General features: G+C 52.2%; 2 protein-coding genes across 5 annotated transcripts; both read right to left on the bottom strand.

The window, feature by feature from the left end:
• Window positions 1-1,289: 1,289 nt before the first annotated feature.
• LOC123777973 (myeloid cell surface antigen CD33-like) lies at window positions 1,290-9,278 on the bottom strand. 4 transcript variants are annotated; one of them, XM_045775079.2, is made up of 7 exons: window positions 9,143-9,278; window positions 8,696-9,079; window positions 8,214-8,492; window positions 7,978-8,025; window positions 6,599-6,695; window positions 6,282-6,363; window positions 1,290-2,034 (listed from the first exon to the last, which is right to left on the bottom strand). In XM_045775079.2, exons 1-7 carry the CDS (start codon window positions 9,180-9,182, stop codon window positions 1,870-1,872), a joined length of 1,095 nt encoding a protein of 364 aa, XP_045631035.2. In that variant the 5' UTR covers window positions 9,183-9,278; the 3' UTR covers window positions 1,290-1,869. The 4 variants fall into 4 exon arrangements, 3 of the variants coding, with proteins under 3 accessions (XP_045631035.2, XP_087727342.1, XP_087727343.1); XM_087871216.1 differs by having other exon boundaries at window positions 8,696-9,197; XR_015728181.1 differs by having other exon boundaries at window positions 1,967-2,034; window positions 6,282-6,495; window positions 8,696-9,205.
• A 5,525-nt stretch (window positions 9,279-14,803) lies between these two features.
• LOC123777975 (myeloid cell surface antigen CD33-like) lies at window positions 14,804-19,978 on the bottom strand. The gene is made up of 6 exons (XM_045775083.2): window positions 19,856-19,978; window positions 19,410-19,793; window positions 18,928-19,206; window positions 18,692-18,739; window positions 16,088-16,181; window positions 14,804-15,797 (listed from the first exon to the last, which is right to left on the bottom strand). The coding sequence occupies exons 1-6, from the start codon at window positions 19,893-19,895 to the stop codon at window positions 15,725-15,727; spliced, it is 918 nt and encodes a 305-aa protein (XP_045631039.1). The 5' UTR covers window positions 19,896-19,978; the 3' UTR covers window positions 14,804-15,724.
• Window positions 19,979-20,726: the final 748 nt, after the last annotated feature.

The following is a 20,726-nucleotide window of genomic DNA, read 5'->3' as shown; positions in this document are numbered from 1 at the left end:
AAATGATGGGTCTGTGTGTCTTTCCTCTGTTGGATGGGAGAACCAAGACGCTCTCCCTCTCTATTACTTCCCCAGTTCTGGGGGCCTAAACCAAGTCATGTTCTTCTTTCCACATTCCAGAATTCTCCTTTGTTTCCTGCACCATTTACAGGGTTTCTAGTTGCAAGTAGAGGGAGGAGCAGGGACCAATGTGTTGATCACAACTTGTCTCAATCAAAAGTCTAACCATCAACTTTCAGTGTTTTCAACAGATGGTTGGCTCCTGTCACCCAGCCTGACATTACCATAAACAGAAGTCTGACAGCTGTCCCTCTTGGATGTAGGGCAGGGAGAGTTAGGCCCCAGACATTTCTTTTACACCACACCAGACTCTTCCATTTATTTTTAGGAGTCACTTTGTGATCTTATAGCACTTTGTGATCACTTTATGATCTTATGCTTTATCCCTGTCATGGTTTTGGTGCTACTGGTGGATGTGGGGCTGTTTTTATTCAAGCTGATTTTTAAATAAAATAGTAGGTTTTTCAGGAGGAAGATTACAATTTCCTGCTTGCCTCCACCAACCATCTCAACCCTGACATCTATTTTTCAGTTTATTTTGAAGGATGAGAAGGTGCCAGATAGATGATGACCTGGTGATGGGTCTTCCTGGAGGAGGGACGTGGATGCATGAAGGTGGTGAGGAATGAACAAGCCTGGGGGCATTTAGAGAATGACAGGAGGGATTGATAGGTTAGGAGATGGGGATGCAGAAGCAGACTGGGTGAAATTGAAAACAACCTGGAAGAGAGGTCCGAAAACTATAGCCAGTGTCTGCTTTTGCAAATTAAGTTTTGTTGGAACACAGCCACATTAATTCATTTGTAGAATGTCTATGGGTGCATTTGCATCACAAACACAGAGTTGAATAGTTGCCCCAGAGTCCTTACAGCTTGCAAAGCCTGAAATATTTGCATCTGGCCCTCTAAAAAAAATTTCTGACCCTTGACCTGGAATGTCAAGTTAGAAGCTTTTAAATTAGTCTTTGGGGCTGAGAAGATGGGGAGATATTTTGACTGTGGTCAGCCCTGAGTTTTAGGAAATTCTCTAAACGTTAATATGTGATTTTGCCTCTAACAAGACTAGTAGGAGGCAGGCAGGATGGAAAGGGAAGACTCAGGAGGGGAGAGGGATGATGCTGGAGACCAAGTCAGGGAAGGGACCCAGGGGGAGGGTTTTGTTTTTCTGATAAATATTCAGCAATATTTATCATTAAGGAATACATCTGTATCTACAGTTTATTTCTTCCAGCTTTATTGAGATATAATTGACGCATAACATTGTGTAAGTTTAAGTTACACAATGTAATGATTTGATATATGTATACATTGCAAAATGATTACAACATGGGAGGGTTTTGAAAGTGAGACTGACACATTGCTGATGTGGTGTCCCAGACAGAGCATACCCAGCCTCTAGGTGAAGTGTCACCAACACCTTTCTGTTCAAGTGGGAAGGAACTAGGGTGCACTGAACTCTCACAGTGCCGCAGGGCTTCCGCTGGGTGTTTTCTATATGCACTCTTATTTACTCCCTATGGCAACCCTGTGAGGTGAGACTTCTCACATCCATTTGGCAAAGCAGGAAACCGAGTCATGGAGGGGTAAGATGGCTTGCCTGATGTCATACTGTTGATAAATGAAAGAGCATGGATTCCACTCCAGGCCTCTCTGACTGCAAAGTCTTAGTTCCAATATAGCAGGAAACTCACATGCAGGAGTCCGTAAATCCATTGCCTATGGGGATGTTAACTCTCCAAGAATCAGCCTTTGGGTCCCCCTTCCTGGAGGGTACGGATGCTCCCTCTGAGACTGTGCTCTAGGTGGTTCCTCACTGGGTCCTGATCTCTGAGTATTCTGCACAGGTGGCCTCCTTCATCCTCTGAAAGCTGATGGAGGCATAATACGGCTCCTGCTCCATCTGCGAGGTGGGGGGCACGGCTGCAGAGCTTGGGGGCTCAGCAGGGAGGGCTGACTTGGACTCCCGCTGGTAATCCTGTATGGAGAGCAAAGAAGGGGTCAGAGCAAGGCAGTGAGGGTGTGGGGTAGGGTGAGGAGAAGGCAGAGAGGGTCCGTGAAGTGAATTTGATTCTCACAGGACATTGTTCTTTCTTCCATTCTTTTATCAGACGTTTCTTATGTAACAAATATAACACTATTGATTGCTTTCAAATTTTACCGAACACTCACTCAGACCTACGTGGAAAAGACTATAATTTTACAGAAAGAGAAACTAATACTCAGAGAGCTTAGGCGCTACCCAAGGTCACACGTCCGTTGGTCATGAACTCAACCCCAGTCTCTCTGGCACAGGACACACACACACAGGAGGGTGTTTATGAAAAGCTTCCTTTTCTTCTGGGTGTGTCTTCTTTATTCTCACACTGCTACCACATTCACAACACCTCTGACACCAGATGTGTGAGGTTTTCACCACACCAAGCAATTCTCCGACACCAGCCAAGTGGCCTACAGTGCAACTCAATTCTGCTGCTCTCTACCCAGAGGTCGTGCCAGAGCCCACGGATTAAGGGCTCAGACTTACAAGGCTGCCCCCACCCCCACTTCACCTGCCAGTTGGAGGTCCAGGTTGTCACCTGTGTTTCTGACCAACTGGCTATAAATTAGCAATTGCCACGAGCCCCACCTCAGGTTCCATTAATTTGCTAGAGGGGCTCACAGAACTCAGGAAAGCAGTTTACTTACCGTTTACTGGCTTATTATAAAAGTCTGTGATAAAAGACACAACACAGATGAGCATCCAAATGGAAGAGATGCATAGGGTGAGGTGTGGGGAGGGGGCGGGAGCTTCTACACCCTCTCCAAGTGCACTCCCAGCATCTCCATGTGTTCACCAACTTGGAAGTTCCTCGAACTCCATACTTTGGGATTTTTATGGAGACTTCATCATGTAGGCATGATCGAACACTAATTCCATTTCCAGCCTCTCTCCTGTCTCTGGAGAATGGGGGAGAGGCAGGGATGAAAATTCCAAGCTTCTAATCATGGGGTGGTCTTTCTGGTGACCAGTCCATCCAGGAGCCTACCCAGAGTCACCTTGTTAGTACAAAAGATGCTCTTATCACACAGAAAGTTCCAAGGGGTTTAGAAGTATGACCATTTTCTGCGGCAGACTAATTTCTCTAGACTTATGGCCACATTTTTCGAGAGTATTTCCACTTCCCATCCCCCCATTTTCTCTTGAACTCACTCCAATCAAGTTAACTTCCTCTCCCAGGCAACCAGATCTGCTTTTGTCAAAATTAGCTGTGACGGCATTTCCTAAACTTAAGGTTCATTTCTGAAAACCTATCTTCCTGGACTTTCTAGCATTTGAAACAAATAAGCATTCTCTTCTCCTTAAAGCTCCACCTCCTTTTGGTTATCAGGAACCAACCCTACACTCTCCTGGTCATTTCTTTTTTCTCGATGGTTTTCTTGCCGTCTCTACCTTGTATCTCTGGCTCTCCCAGGGTTCCGTCTGTGGACCTCTCCTCTCCTTTGTGGCTTCATCGACTATCCGACTTGATGTGGTTGCCCCCAAATCTCTGTGCCTCCCACCTGAACCCCTGTCCTGAGCTCCAGACTCTTGCCACATATATATTCCTGCACAGATTTCCTAAAACCCTTACAATTTCCTAAGTGAGAAGAGCGCTAGGAACATCTTTTGTTCTAATGTTTGGTCTTTGACCCTGGTTCCTGACACAGAGCTCCTAAATCCCTTGGAGTTTCCTGGATGACAGCAGCATCTTTTGTTCTAATGACGTAAATCTTGGTGGGCTCCTGAATGGGGGCTGGTCACAGAAAGACCAAGCCGTGGTTAGAAGCTTGGAAGTTTCAGCCCCATGTCCTCATCCTCCAGGAAGGGGAGAGGAGCTGAAAATGGAGGTAATGATTTATCATGTCCATGTGAGGAGGTCCCCATAAAAATCCCAATAGTACAGGGTAGGGGGGGAGGCTAGGGAGCTTCTGGGGTGGTGAACGTGTGGAGGTGCTGGGAGGGTGGGCACACCTGGAAAGGGGATGGAAGTTCCATGCATCTCTCCCATCTGGATGTTGATCTGTATCCTTCATCACATCCCTTTATAATAGACTGGTACACGGTAAGTAAACTGCCTTCCTGAGTTCTGTGGTCTGCTGTGACAAATTAATTAAAACTAAGGAGGGGGGTGTGTGGGAACCTCCAATTTACAGCCAGTTCGTTGGTCAGAAGCACAGGTGACGACCTAGGCTTGCGACCGGCCTCTGCAGGGGGGTGGGGCAGGCTTGCGGGACTGAGCCCGTCACCTGTGGGATCTGATGCTAGCTCCAGGTAGATAGTGTCAGAATCGAGTTGAATTGTGGGGAAAACCACACACACATCTAGCGATCAGAAGTGTTGGAGATAGTAGTTCTGTGTGGTTTTCCTTTACATTGTCATGCTTCTCAAAACACATAGGTAATTATGGTGAACTGCAGCCCCCATGTCTCTCCATATGCATGTCCTACCCACCATGACCCACTACCCACCCCCACACAGCTCTGCTTTAGGCACACTGTCCAACTTGCTGTTTCTCCCACACGTCAGGCATGCCCCAACTCGGAACCCCCCCAACCCTGCTTACATAGAGCTTTAGTGGTGCTCTCAGGGCTCACATTTCACTCCTTCACTTCGGCTCTGGTGGGCGTTTTCTCAAAGACTCCAGTCCCCCATTCTTCCACCTAATTCCCCTCCAAAGCACCATTTCCTGTCAATTTCTTGCATATTTTTGCTACTTATCTGTTCACCGTTTTCATCGCCTCCCCCCTAATGAATGTAAGTCCTTGACTGCAGGGACATTTTATATCTGTAACACATGTATTTGTAAAAACACAGATATTACCCAAGCACCCAGAACAATCGACAAGGGGGAGGTATTTGTGAAAGGAACGGATGTATGCATGGTGATTGCAGATCATGTGCTCAGAAACCTCAGTGGTGCCCACCTTAGTCAGAGACTGATTGAATGATTGATTGATTGATTATTTTTAAAAGTAGTCTCCACACCCAGCAGGGAGCCCAATGTGGGTCTTGAACTCACAACCCTGAGATCAAGACCTGAGCCAAGATCAAGAGTCGGATGTGAACCACCCAGGCGCCCCCTTAGTCAGAGTTTTAAATAAATGAACGTCAGTTGGAGCTCGGAGATGAGCAGGACCAGGGTGGGATGATATAGACACACGAGAAGACGCGCACAGCCGAGCAATGATTCTGAGATGCGAAAAGCTCACTCTGCTTGAGGCAAGTGAGCAGGCTGTGGCGGGGGATTGAAGCATTGGAGGAGACTCTGGGTTTCCTGCCCCAACTGCCGGGCCAAGTTGTTTGGGCCCCCGACTTTGGGCAGTGTGGAGGAGCAGTGCTTTCCAGACTGGGGCGTATGGGACAAGGATCTTCATGGAGGAGAGCTGGGAGGGCTGCAGTAGGGTAAGGACTAAGAGGGGAGCTCAGCTCAGAGGGAGTGGTTGCATTACGCCGTGTTGAGACAAAGCACAGACATGCTACTCGGCAGCATATTGGTGCGAGAAGTGCCAGGCTGGGGCAGGACAGGGTCGGGTCTCTGGCGGAGCATCAGGGACACAAGTGCCATCAGAAAGGCAGACAACCAGCAGGAAGAATATGGTTAGGAGTGCATTCACCACGTGTTTCTGAGGCTTTGCTATCTGGGGCCTTGCTAACCTTAGAGGAACCGTCCCTGCCAGGGCTAGCCAGTCTCTAGAGATAGTGAAGGACTTCCGTGCAAGGATGCCTTTCACATGCAAACCAATCCGTCCAAAGCTCACACCCCAACCCCTCCTTACAACCCCTCTGGGCCACTGTTCTTCTGCCTGGTCACCCCAGGGCCAGGCAACTAGGGATGCCCCAACACCCCAGAGCCTGCTGAAATGATTCAAACTAGCCAAATCTGAGCCTGCTTACCCTGTCTCACCGTGCCTTTCCTATGGAAACTGCAGTAAAGGCCCTACCCACCTGCCTCCTGACCCACCCTAGCCCTGCCCCACGTGGTCCTGTGTGGCGCAGTGTGCCTCTCCTCCTGGGAACTGAATAACAGAGTGACTTTTCAGTGACAATCACCTCTTGATCGGTTGGCCTCAGATACCTGAATAATAAAACCTCCATTTTCAAACAAGCAGGAAGGTGATGACCTCATTTCTGGGCATGCAGAATGGAGCATGGCTGCGGGCCGCCCCAGGAGATGCCTGTGCCAGGACGCCCACGTGACTCACCAAGGGATCTGGCTCTACACCCGGGGGGATGCTGTCCACGCCCACTGCTCTCCGGGATGCTGTCTTCCTGCAGGTCTTCACTCTGATGGAGACACCAGGGTCTCTGACATAGGGTCACTCTTCTGAGGCAGGTTGAGGGTGGGGCGAGCCCAGGAGCCTTCATATCGAGACTTTCTAACAAGGTCCCTGTGCTCCCAGACTGCTGGGACCTGGGCTGGGAACACACTCATGCCTGGCACCCTTCACCCTTGCTCCAGGACCTCACGACCCCTCCAAGTTCCACTTCTCCCCCTCTCCCGCATACCCACCCCACTCACCCAAAGTAGATAAGGCAGAGGCAGAGAGCGAGCAGCGTGGTGATACCAGCTCCCGCAATGGCGCCTAGAATCAGTCCTGACCGGGTCCCCAGTTTCCCTGTAGACAGAGACACTTGGGGAGAACTCCAATCTTGATGAGCAGGCATGAGTCCCCTCCTCTCCAGCATGCAGAGAGGAGCACCTTTCCCCTCCCGTCCAGGGTTCAGCCCCGGTCTCCCACCCATTGCGGGACCTCAGCCTCCACCAGAAGGACGTGGTCTATGTGGCATCTTCTATCCACACGGTCTGGCCCGTACACTCTGTCCAGCCAATGCCATCTCTTCAAGGACCCAGGTTCTTCCCCATACAGGGTCTCTCTGCAACAGACCCCAGACCTGGCTGCAGCAGGACCAAGAGACTCTGGGCCTCGTGGGCACTCCGGAGAGAGAGAGAGAGACATATGCACAGAACTCTGTGGGACGCAGAAAGTCCCTCTTTCCTTCCAGGGAGGGTGTGTGAATCTCCTCTCCTGGCCTCCAGTAGTCCTATCACTCAGGGCCAAAGGTGGTCTTTCGTGCCTCCAGGAGCAGGTGGAAGCAGGGGATATCTCATACCTTCAGTTCTCCTCGTCCTTCCTGGCCATGCTTCCCAGGAGCCCAACACCCAAAGTGAGGGATGTGTCTCTGGGCATCACGTGTCAGCTATTTGGTGGGCACTGAAAGAGTCCTAATGGGGCTCCCTGCCCAGTAGGGGCCAGATGACATTACCAATGGGAATAGAACAGTGGAGGTGAGGCTGGGCTCAGAGAGAGGTCAAGGTGAGGGCTGAGGAACGATGGTCAAAAAATGGCCCAGAGACATTTTGGGGCCGTGAAACTATTCTGCATGATACCACTAGAGGGATACATGTCATTATAAATTGCCCAGCCGTAGAAGGTACAATACCAAGAAAGAACCATATTATCAACTCTGGACTGTTGGTGATAAAGGCAAGCCCATGGAGGTTTTATCATAACAAAGGTACCCTCTGGTGGGGGATGTTCACAGTGAAGACGCTATGCACGTAAAAGCAGGGCTTTGGGGAAAATCTCTCTACCTTCAGCTCAATTTTGCCAAGAACCTAAAACTCCCCTTCTAAAAATAAAGTTTACTGAAAATGCCTCAGGCCTTCAGAGACCAAAGGAAGACAAAGAGCATATTCAAGATGGTGGGGAAAACGGCAGGTCATCCTGGCAAGAGCGGAGGTCGAGGGTATGGGAGAGGACTGGTAAGGGGGCTTCTCATGTCTAACCACAGCCCCCCAACATACCCCCACCTGTTGAGTCTTAAGTCCCACTCTGACTTAACCTGACAGAGACCCTGGCCAGTCAATGCCACCATGGACGGGAGGCTCCTTCCTACCTGTGGTGTGTCCCAGGGAGACACCAGTTGTTGGGTTCCGTGTGGCACCTGGGATGGGAAGAGGGGATTTCCTTCTTCAGTGGGGCCGGGTGATATGAGATACATGTAGTCATCTCCCCAACCACAGAACCCACAGAAACCACAGAAACACAGGAGGGACAGTGCTTGAGTCCTTCTAGGTCCCACACTCAGCCGCCTCCAGGTAACACAGCAAGCCTCCTGAGCCCCACACTTACAGGTGACATCGAGCTGCCTGGTCCTCTCCACCGTCACACCAACTCTAGGGAAGTACACCTGACAGGTGAGGTTGGTGCCATGGTCCTGGGGCCGTGGGGTGAGGGTGAGCACCGAGGAGAGGTGGGTTCTGGGGCCCAGGGTGGTGAGGGCCGCTGACGTCCAGGAGAAGATGGGGGGCGTGCCCCACTCACAGGCCCAGGGCACAGAGCAGGTCAGGTTCCCGGGGCGGCCACACTCCAGAGTCTCTGGGATGAGGATGTCAGGTGTGTGGGTCAGGGCTGTGAGGAGATGGGGAGACATAGGAATCAGGAGGAAGGTCCAAGGGGAGGCCCTGAGAGAAGCCTCAGGGTTTGGTCCAGCTCCTGCTTCTGAGTCCTGACAATGGTTACCCCCAACCCCTCCCAGGAGGGGAGTCCCATCCCGCCTCTGACCCAGGATCCCCGTCCTTCCCCTGTGGCCTCTCTTAGAGTCCGCTTCTTACCTGTCACACGCACGGAGAGCTGCTTCCATCTGTAAGTATACGTCACGTAAGGACCTCTCTCCACCCTAAAGAAGTATGTCCCCGAGTCCTTTCTCTGGGCGTCTCTAATATCCAGGGAGCAGTTGTAGTCCCGGGGGGCCCCGAGGAGTCGGAATCGGCCCTGGGTCTCCTCCTGCACTTTTCTATCTGGGTTGTTTGTGGCCACTGGAGCACCGTGAACTTCATTGACCCCATCCCGGAACCAGTAGCCGAGGGCAGGGGAAGACGGGGTCCAGTAGTCCGTGGGGTGGGAGAAGTTGCAGGGCACACGCGCACACAGGCCCTCCTGTACCGTCACGGTCTCCTGCACTTGTAGCCGGTATCTCCGATCCTGAGCCAGGGACCCTGCGGGGAATCGAGGGTCAGCGGCAGCCCCCGCCCGCCGGGCCCGGCCCTCGGCCCACTCACCTGCCCACAGCAGGGACAGCAGCAGCGGCAGCGGGAGCATCTTGAGATGGGGGGTGTGTGGGCCTCCTGCGGGTGAAGGAGAAGAGGAAGGCAGTGGGAGGGAGGCTGGGGGGACCCACGGGAAGCTGGGGAGGAGCACAAGGCCTCGTGGTTCACAGAGGAGGAACCGCAGCTCCAGAGCTCCCCCTCTCTCTGCACAGAGCTGGCCACACCCTCGGCTGGGGATCAGGGAGACCCACCCAGGGAGGAGAGAGCAGCAGCGGAGCCCGTGTGCAGCCCCCCATCTCGGCACTTCCCTCTGGCACCAGAGCCTGGACCAGGACCTCTGAGGACACCTGAGGCATGGGACACAGTGAGTCTCCCAAGGTCCTCCCACCTGAGGGGCTTGTCTGAGCAGCACTGTCTACACCGGGGAGCTAGTCAACTCCCGGCTAGACCCGGAGTCACAGTCTCATCTAGCCCCTCGGCTGTTCTGTCCTGCAACGTGGAGGGTTCTTTAGGTCTGAGTGTGCGTCTGGGGCAGAAGAGAAGGGATCCTGGGTGAAGTGAAGGCAGGAGCCATTCATTCATTCATTCATTCATTCATTCATTCTCCATAAGCTTAGTGAACATCTGTGTTGGGGGAACTGGGGACAAGACAGATGGGACTGACCTGGTCTATCCCGTGACATGGTCCCCACGAAGGGCACCATTTCCTCCGTAGACACACGGTGCTGTCCCTGCGGGGTTCACAGCTGCAAACACCTGGACTTTTTAAAGTCTGCTGACCTACTGGGTATTTTCCAAACACACAAGGATGGGTTCTTTTTTCTTTTACTTCTATTGTGACGATTCATGACGTTTCAACGGCATCTCCGAAAGGAAAACTGTGTGGTATCTTCATGTAAAAGAGAAGGGAGAACAATGCTCATGAGCCAGTGGGAAATCTTTTCCATGCATGTTGTCTATACAGCAGAGTGTGGACTGAAGCAGTTTTTCTGGTTCCTCATCACATAAATTGGCATTTCCTGTGATGCACAAAATCAGCTTCTGGAGATGAAATGTGGTTCAGAACACGTGTTACGGCAGAAACCACGAGCGGCGCGGTCATACAGCTGTAATTAACGTTGTGGGTTCTGCTGGCATGGTTTTCCATCTCACTCTGTGAAGTACACATCTGGCAAAGCATTGATGTCTACGTATACAATGGAACCAGATAATTGCATTTGCCGTCATACAATTGTAAGGCCTTCCAATCACAGTGGTACCTACAGAAATGTTCCTTAAACATCACTACCATAGAGCTGTTTTTGCATCTCATCTGATAAATAGGGAATTCAGTCCCAATTAGTGAAATCATACCTTATTCCAGGTTATTCAAAGTGTAGGATTGTGGCACGTAATAGAAGACCCAATGCAACTGGGTTTATAGTCGAGAGAGTTATATCATTTGCACGGACGGGAAGGTTTTGTACGTTCTCATTATGCTTCTTTAATGAACGTTGTACTTTTTATAAGGTAACATGTACCCTCTTAAAGTGTGCCTTTCTGTGACTTATGACCAACGCAAACCTCCACAGTCGAGGCATAGAACATAAGCACCAACACAATGGGTTTCTGGAACCTCTTTGCTGCCCATTAGTGCCTCCTCTAGCCCCAGGTAACCATTGACCGAGTCTCTGTCATGGTGAACTAATTTTGCCTAGTTGAGAATTTCCTAGAAATGGACTCATTTGTGTGTTCTGTATTCTTTCACTTAGCATGCTACTTTTGAAAGAGATCCAAGAGGTATCTGTAGTTCATAAGATATGATGACTAACTGGGCCGCCTGGGTGGCACAGCGGTTAAGCGTCTGCCTTGGGCTCAGGGCGTGATCCCGGCGTTATGGGATCGAGCCCCACATCAGGCTCCTCTGCTATGAGCCTGCTTCTTCCTCTCCCACTCCCCCTGCTTGTGTTCCCTTGCTGGCTGTCTCTATCTCTGTCGAATAAATAAATAAAATCTTAAAAAAAAAAGATATGATGACTATTATTCCATTATATGGGTATCCTATAATCTTTTATTTATTCACCTATTGATAGACATTGGAGATTTTCAAGTTTGGGCTATATGAAAGTGAAACTTTTAACGGACGTATTTTCATCCTCACGAGTATATACAAGAAGTATAATTGTGAAACTAACATAAGATTGTGTCAAACATCCTTCAATTAAAAAATAGACATAAAAAATCCTAAAGAAGAAAGAAGACCCCTCCCCCAAAGTGTAATTGTTGGCTCAAAGAGTAACTGCATGTTTCACACTACTAGAAATTGCTAAACCACTCTCCGAAATGGATTGGACCTTTACCACGCCTGTCCGCCATGTTCCAGAATTCCATAGCTCCACGCTCTCCTTAACACTGGATGTTGACAGCCTGTTAAATTTTAGCAATTTTAGCAGAAGGGTAGTGATTTCTTGATGTGTTCTTAAATGATTAAATTTATTCTCGTTTAGACTTAGCGACGTTCCGTTGTTATCACCTTCAATTCTGCGAAGTTGGGTGGACAGACCACCTTTTGATTATCTGCTCTTCTCTGGTGGACCCTTGGGTTGCTTTCACCTCTCAGCGCTTATGAATAATGCAGCCATGAACACGGATGTAGAAAGAGCGATTCAAGTGCCTGCCTTTGACCCTTTGGGTGTATGCCCAGATGTGAAATTACTGGATCTCGTGGTAATTCAGTGTGTACGTTGTTGAGGAACTGCCGTACTGATTCCGCAGCAAACGCGCCATTCTACAATCTCACGAGCAAAACACAGGGATTCCACGTTCTCTGCGTCCTCACCAACATTTGTTAATTCCTGCTCTTGGTTTCCATTTTGTTTTTTTGTAATAGGCATTGGAAGGAGTGTGAAGGGGTCTCTCATTGTGCGCTTGCAATCCACGTTTTGATGAGTTTAGAAGCTGAGCATCTTTTCCTGTGCTTAGTGGTCATTGGGATACTTTCTGAGAAATCTCTATTCAAATCATTGCCCATATGTAACTAGAGTTGATTCGGGTTTTGTTGTTGTTGTCGCTGAGACACAATTTTTTATACAATTAGGTTTTGTTTGTGTCTTTACTTTTTTCTTTTTAAAGATTTTATTTATTTATTCAACAGAGATAGAGACAGCCAGCGAGAGAGGGAACACAAGCAGGGGGAGTGGGAGAGGAAGAAGCAGGCTCATAGCGGAGGAGCCTGATGTGGGGCTCGATCCCATAACACCGGGATCACGCCCTGAGCCGAAGGCAGATGCTCAACTGCTGTGCCACCCAGGCGCCCCCGTTTGTGTCTTTACTTCTTGTTTGGTCTTGAGAGTCCTTGATATATTCTAGACGCGACCCTTTCATCAGATACATATTTGTAGGTCTCTTCTCTCTGCCCCTTTTCTTTTAGGTCCCTTAAGAGTGGCTTTTACAGAAGGGCAGGTCCCTGTTCCCCAAGACGTGTGTCATGCTTGAAGTGACCCACTAGTGTATCAGGACATGGAAGAACAGGGAACGAAGGTCCGGGGGCCCGATGGGGGACATTTAGGGGTGGAAAAATCCCTCGGGCCATGCAGTGGGCTGAATAATGACCCCAAACATACCCAGGGCTTAAACCCTGGGACCTGTCATTGTTCCCTTACAGGAAACAGGGCCTTGCAGATGGGACGAAGGGATCTGGACTGTGGGGCTCACCCTAGATTATCTGGGTTGGGTCCTAAATCTATCCGAGTGTCCTTCTAAAGGGGAAACAGAGGGTGACTTCCTGCACTCACAGCATGAGGCAACATGACCACAGAGACCCAGAGTGGAGCGGTGACACCCCACGTTAAGGAATGCTGACAGCCACCATCACCCCCAAGAAGCAGAAGGATTCTCTCCTTGAGCCTCTGGAGAGCATGGAGCTCAACCACTCTTGATGTCTGGGCAGCAAACCTGATTCTGGATTCTGTGATTCAGGACATAGCCTCCAAGATGTATCACCTTGGCATCGTGACCCTTCCAGGCTGAAGGAATTTGAGAAATGGCAGGTGGAGGAAGGACTTTGTGACTTTTCCTTCCCTCTCCCCACAAGAATGGAGCCGCCCAAGTCTGAAGACAGATGGACAGATAGAAGGATCCAGCAAGCAGGTGTCATCAAGCCCCTCCAGTTACTACCCAGAGCTCAAACCCTTTGTTCTCCCAGGGGTGGCTCCAACTTTCCACTCTTCACCAAATCGAGCAAAACCCCTCAGGTTTAGCCGTTTCTGTGGGTCTTCATTTCCTTGGGAGACTCCTGTGCCACATAAATCTCTTAGGAAATACCTGCGTACACTTTCCTCTGGTTCACCTGTCTGGTGTCCCAGGGTCCCAGGGAGATCTCAGCAGAGCAGAGGGAAGCAAAATGTTTCCTTCGGAACACAGCTTTCTGACCTCCCTGGGAGAGCTTACATTTCTTCTGCATCAAGCCCCCGAGCGTGTGGCCTTTGTTACAACAGCCCCAGGAAGCTAATACAGGCGGGAAATCAGAGATGCCCACTCTGGGGGAAATGCAGACAAGGACAGGGAACAGCCCTCATCTCCAGACCCCGCTCTGCTCCTCTCTGCAGCAGAGTCCTCACAGGCTTCTCGAAACCCCTGCTGCCATCTCCCCTTGTCTGACTCTGCTGAACGTGTTCCAACCACACCTTCACCCCTTTCCCGCCCCTTCTGTCCAGTCTGCATTCTTGGGTCCCTGTGCCCAATGTGTTCTCAGGTGCCTCCTCTTGTCTGTTGCCATCAGCCACTTTCCTCCCCCATCGACTACCCCCTTCCACTAGCTGCATGACTTCACATCTTCGCCTGGACCCCTGCGCCAACTGGGCAGTCATAGCCTGCTCCATCCCTGATTCTCCGAATGAGTATCTCTAAAGTCCTTGACTTCCGAGTCCTGCCAGATGCTCAGGGAAGACACTGGGCATCATGCTTGCCCCTCCCCTTCCCCCACTCCCCACATCCATTAGAAAATCCTGTCTGTTTTATCTTCCTGATGCATCCAGAAATAAGTCCCCACTATCCCTGGTTGCAGCCAGCATCACGTCCTGCCTGGAGTCGCCAGCAGTGCCCTTCCCCATTTCTGTCTTGCCATCGTGGACCCACTCTGGCTGGTCCTGAGCAGAACAGCCACGGGGATCCTGTTGAAAGGAAAGTTCCATCATATCTTTGCTCTCCTCAAAGGCTTCCTGATTCTTGCGTTTTCTGCAAGGCTCACATAGTCTCCACCAGGAGAACGTCTGCACCCCTATGGGGTCTGCGCTCGGACCACTGGGTCTCCACCCCTGTGAGGCTTCCACTCCCTCAAGGTCTCCACAGCTTCGGGGTCTGCATCCCATGGGGTCTGCATGCCCACTCCCACGGGGTCTGCACCGCCACGAGATCTAACCATCATCCCAGCACCCCCACCTTGCCCCCCGTGCTCTCCCCCTCATCCTCTTCTTTCCACGCCAGCCCTCCTCCTATCTCAGAGCTACTCCCTCCCCTTTCTCCATGCTCCATTTCTTGGCATAATTTTCTCTCAGGCAAATACAGAACCTGCTTTGTCACCTGCCTTCCAGACTTTGCTCACCTGTCACCTCCTCAACTCTTGCTGACGGAACACGGTCCCCAAAATGTCACGTGCTGCTCAGTCCGCATGATTTTTCTGCAAACACATCTTCTACCCAAAGTGCTCTAATATCATGTCTTATTTATTTCTTTTGATTTCTTGTCTCCAGAAGGACAGGTTCTGGATGACCAAGATTTTGCTGTGTCCACCTGTGCGCCCCAAACCAAAACAAGATGGCGTATAGTAGGTGTTCAGTGCTAGTCGTTGAAGGAGTCTTTTAATAACTGAATATGACTCGATTCAAAATCATGTGAGATTCACACACACACACACACACACACACACACACACACATACACAGCTGGGTGGCCTTTAAGACCGAGCCTGACGAGGATTAGGACTTGGAGATGCAGGACTGGGGAGGGAAGGGCACTTCCGGAGAAGGGAAGGCACATGCAAAGTCTCAGCTCAGGAAAGCCCTAACCCAGCTGGGTGTGGAGATGGTGAGAGAGGCAGGGAGAGGGGGAGGTCTCGGTGGAGGGTCCGGCAGGAAACGGAGCACACCAGGCCTTCAAATCCAGCCTCTTTGCCCCTCAGTCTTGACACTGGTGAGGAATCATAGCCGTTCCTGCTGTGGAGGAAGTGGACGATCATGGTGTCCCAAGACTCAGTGTGTTGAGGAGAGGGAGGGAGGCTGGAGGCAGGTGGGTAGAGGCCCAGGGAAAGAGGAGCCATGGGAACAAGCAGGGTCAGGAGGTAGAGGAGACTGACATCAGGATGAGCTTTGGAGGAAGGAAGGACAAGACGAAGTGACTAACTGGATCAGGCAGGAGGGAGGGAGGTCCCAGCCTGGTTCTGGTCTAGAGACGGGGGCTGCGTCAGCCATGTGACGGGAACCCAGCAGAGAAGTGGGTTCAGGAAGAATGAGGCAGCTCCACTCTGGCCGTGCTGAGTGAAGCAGTGCTGGGGCCATCCTGGAGGAGGTGTGGATGGGATGTTGGGTGGTGAGCTGCCCATATCACTCACCTGAGGGATTAACTGGGGACGGTGTTTGCCTCCTCCAGGCCCCCTGCAGGCCTGCCTGTCTCCTTCCTGAGGAACCTCACTCTGAGAGGAGAGACCAGGGTCTTTCAGTCTAATCGTGGTGGTGCGGGGTGACCTGAGTCACCCGTGCTCCCAGTTCAGGGGCTGGAGGGATGACTGAGGTGGGAGAGGGCAGCTCTGGCCCCACAGGCACCGAGAGATGCATCTCAGCGTGGACACCCGGTGCAGTCCTCACACCTGGCGGGGCTCCCGCCTGCCCCATCCTCAGCCCGTTCAGTCCCCCCGCACTAGTCTGGGACTCGGCTAAATGCCCGCCCTCCCCACCCCTGCCCTTCCCCTGCGGCATGGCTCACATGAGGATGATAATGCAGAGCAGCAGGACCAGGGTCTTGACCACCGCGTCCCCAGCGGCCACCAGAACCAGTTGTGCCACAGGCCGTGATTGTCCTGTGGGGACACGGAGCGAAGACAGACTCAGGCCTTGTACACAGCCCCGTGTCCTGCAGTCCCAGCGGGGCTCTGGGCAGTGGTCGTGCAGGCCTTCTTGCATCACTGGATGCGGGACCGCCTGGACCTGGGCCTCACCCCACCCCGTACACCTCCCTTCCAGCGGCAGGACTAGACAAGCGCGCAAACATTGGACTTCATCAGGGGCGCCTGGGTGGTGCAGTCGTTAAGCGTCTACCTTGGGCTCAGGGTGTGATCCCAGCGTTCTGGGATCGAGCCCCGTATTGGGCTCCCTGCTTCGCTGGGAGCCTGCTTCTTCCTCTCCCACTCCCCCTGCTTGTGTTCCCTCTCTCGCTGGCTGTCTCTATCTCTGTCAAGTAAATAAATAAAATCTTTAAAAAAAAAAAGTTGGACTTCATCAAAACGAATGCTTTTGTTCGTCTTGACCCCATTGAGGATGTAAGAAGGCAAGCCATGCAGTGGGAGAAAATGTTTGCCAATCACAGGGCGTCGAGTCCAGCACATAGAAAGAACACTTACAATGCATCCTCAAAGAGATAATCAACCGTCTTTAAAAATGGGCAAAGGGGGCGCCTGGGTGGCGCAGTCGTTGGGCGTCTGTCTTCGGCTCAGGGCGTGATCCCGGCGTTGTGGGATCGAGCCCCACATCAGGCTCCTCTGCTGGGAGCCTGCTTCTTCCTCTCCCACTCCCCCTGCTTGTGTTCCCTCTCTCGCTGGCTGTCTCTCTCTGTCAAATAACTAAATAAAATCTTTAAAAAAAAAATGGGCAAAGGACTTAATCCGTCTCTCCAGAGAAGATACACAAATGACAGATACGTCTATGTGAAAATTGACAACGGCATTAGTCGTTCTGGAAATGCAAATCAGACCACACTGAGACAGTCCCTCACCCCCACTAGGAGGCTATAATTATTTTGAAAAGGGAAATAACAATGTTGGGAAGAATGTGTAGAAATGGGAACCCTCACGCTGCTGACGGCAGTGAAAAATGGTGCTGCCACTTGGGAAAGAGTCTGGCATCGTCCTCCAAAAGTTAAACCATAGAAACGACCCTTCGACCAGCATTTCCACTCCTGGACACACGCTCAAGAAAACTGAAAAGCATGTTCAAACAAAAACGCGTCCTCCAGCGCTCACAGCAGTAGTATCACAGCCCCGAACAGACGCCACGCAAATGTCCATCGCTGATCACGGATGACCAGAACGTGGCACATCCATACGGATAGAACAGCACATGCAGAGAAAAAGGGATTAGTACCCATACATCCACACATGGATGACCCGTGAAAATGTTTTGTTGACATGAAAGAAGGAAGACTCGAAAGATGACACTCTGTGGGATTTCATTGAGTTGACATGTCCCCAGTGGTCAAATCCACAGAGACAGAAGGCAGGTTGCTGGTTGCAGGGGGTCAGAAGGAGGGGGAATGGGGAGCGACTGCCTAAGAGGCACGGGGTTTCCCATTAGGGGTGATGACAGTGCAGGGTGGATGCAGTCAGGTCGTGGTGAGGGTCCTATAACAACGTGAATGTCCTGAGAACCACCTGCTGTTTGCGTTGAAATGGCTAACGTGGCGAATTTTCTTTTAGGTCAGATTTTCCCCAAGGAAACAACACGGCGTAGACATAGAAAATACTGTATGGAGATCGCAGTTGCCACCAGGTACTGGCCAAGATCAGAACTTTCGCCCCATGCACGGATGGTGAAAACATTCACTCTGAGCCCTCGCTGTTGGGAGCATAACCACTCTGTGTCCCTGCTCCCAAGATTACAAAGAACCTGCGATTGAGCTATTTGGGTTTTAGGAACGTATCCCACAGACATAATCACACACACACACGCTATGGTTTGCCGTGTTGCAGTGTTTCTGTTGGTAGAAGAGAACGAATGCCATCATTTCCCATTAGGAGAAGACACATACGGAATCAGAATTCATCCAGGGGAAGGAATACTGCACAGTCTTGGAGAAGATCCAGGACAGTCGGTACTGCTGCTATCAGAGGTCCCCTCAATCCTCTAGGCAAACACACACCAAGGCTCAGAGCAGCCTATGGATATGGGTCACCTCCCAGGAGGGGACTGGGCATCTGAGGACAGACTCTGCTGTGCCTTTTGAATGCTTGTCCACGGGAATGTATTACCTGTTCAGAAGCACTTAAATAAGCAGTGGGTAGGAGAATAAAAGCCGGGAAGGAGGAGTCATCGGAGATGCACGGTGAGGGACAGATGTGCTGAGTGCATGTTGCCCTGTTCTCCTCTTCTCCTGTATGGGGGGGGGGGGCGGTGTGCAGAAGCGGGGGCGGGGGGCGATGGAGACACCTGCTCACAGAGCCATGGGGGCTGGGAAGGGGGAGGAAACACTGGGTTCACACACAGGGGTTGCTGGTCAGCAGGGTGAGTGAGTCCAAAAAGAGGCAGGGACCCGACTCTGCACTGAGCTTTGAAGAGCGCCACCCTCTATACCCCGGGGGAGGGGGCTCCTTCCTACCTGTGGTGTGTCCCAGGGAGACACCAGTTGTTGGGTTCCGTGTGGCACCTGGGATGGGAAGAGGGGATTTCCTTCTTCAGTGGGGCCGGGTGATATAAGATACATGTAGTCATCTCCCCAACCACAGAACCCACAGAAACCACAGAAACACAGGAGGGACAGTGCTTGAGTCCTTCTAGGTCCCACACTCAGCCGCCTCCAGGTAACACAGCAAGCCTCCTGAGCCCCACACTTACAGGTGACATCGAGCTGCCTGGTCCTCTCCACCGTCACACCAGCTGCAGGGAAGGTCACCTGACAGGTGAGGTTGGTGCCATGGTCCTGGGGCCGTGGGGTGAGGGTGAGCACCGAGGAGAGGTGGGTTCTAGGGCCCTGGGAGGGGAGGGCAGCTGCCGTCCAGGAGAAGATGGGGGGCGTGCCCCGCTCACAGGCCCAGGGCACAGAGCAGGTCAGGTTCCCGGGGCGGCCGCACTCCAGAGTCTCTGGGATGAGGATGTCAGGTGTGTGGGTCAGGGCTGTGAGGAGATGGGGAGACACAGGAATCAGGAGGAGAGTTCGAGATGAGGCCCTGTGAGAAGCCTCAGGGTTTGGTCCAGCTCCTGCTTCTGAGTCCTGACAATGGTTACCCCCAACCCCTCCCAGGAGGGGAGTCCCATCCAGCCTCTGACCCAGGATCCCCATCCTTCCCCTGTGGCCTCTCTTAGAGTCCGCTTCTTACCGGTCACACGCACGGAGAGCTGGTTCTGTAGGTAAGTATATTTCACATAAGACCCTCTCTCCACCCTAAAGAAGTATGTCCCGTAGTCCTTTCTCTGTGCGTCTCTGATGTCCAGGGAGCAGTTGTAGTCCCGGGGGTCCCCGAGGAGGTGGAATCGGCCCCGGCTCTCCTCCTGCACTTCTGGATCTGGGTCGTTTGTGGCCACGAGAACACGCTGGCTGTAATCACTCCCTTCCCGGAACCAGTAGCCATAAGCTGGGTCATCGTCGGTGTATCCACGATCGGGGTGGGAGAATCTGCAGGGCACACGCACACACAGGCCCTCCTGTACCGTCACGGTCTCCTGCACTTGCAGCCGGAATTCTGAGTCCTGAGCCAGGGACCCTGCGGGGAATCGAGGGTCAGCGGCAGCCCCCCCCCACCGGGCCCGCCCTCGGCCCACTCACCTGCCCACAGCAGGGACAGCAGCAGCGGCAGCGGGAGCATCTTGAGATGGGGGGTGTGTGGGCCTCCTGCGGGTGAAGGAGAAGAGGAAGGCAGTGGGAGGGAGGCTGGGGGGACCCACGGGAAGCTGGGGAGGAGCACAAGGCCTCGTGGTTCACAGAAGAGGAACCGCAGCTCCAGAGCTCCCCCTCTCTCTGCACAGAGCTGGCCACACCCTCGGCCGGGGATCAGGGAGACCCACCCAGGGAGGAGAGACCAGGAGCAGACCCCAGGTCCTGCCCCCCATCTCTGCTCTTCCTTCCAGGACCAGAGGCTGGACCAGGGATGTGGGTCTTGCCCATCAGGCCTCAGATTAGCTGGAGGCCTGTCCTGATGGGGAGGGGCACAGCAGAGGCGTGAGAGGGGGTGGGGGGGTGCACTGGAGTCCTGCTCGGCTGTGGTACCATTACGGTGCTCGAACAGGGCGTTTGCCTGCCTCCCCCCAGAGGGGAAATTTGTCAGTGTCTGGACGCATTTGATCATCACGGTTTCGGAGGGTGTGTCTGGCATCTAGTGGGTTGAGACTAAGGATGTTTCTAAACATCCTCGACGTACAGGACGGCCCCCATGGCAAAAAAAATCATGCAGCTCCAAGGTTCAACAGCGCTGCGGTTGAGAGAGCCCAGTGTAGCGCCGAGAGGCAGCCAGTTCTTCAGGATATGGGATCTGGGAGGTTCTGTGGGTGTCCAGCCCATGAGAGATGAGTAAGGGTCTTGGGTACAGAGTGGATGTGGGCTCTGTGTTCAGGCTGGAGGCAAAGAGGAGACACAGCAGACCCAGTTCGTGCCCTTGAGATGCCTGGGAGAGGCCATGAGGGTGGAAACAGGCTGGGGC

The sequence above is a fragment of the Ursus americanus genome, chromosome 21 (genome assembly GCF_024610735.1).
Source record: "Ursus americanus isolate L20-20 chromosome 21, mUrsAme1.1.p, whole genome shotgun sequence".
Lineage (NCBI taxonomy): Eukaryota > Metazoa > Chordata > Mammalia > Carnivora > Ursidae > Ursus > Ursus americanus.
This window is presented reverse-complemented; position numbering and strand designations above follow the sequence as displayed.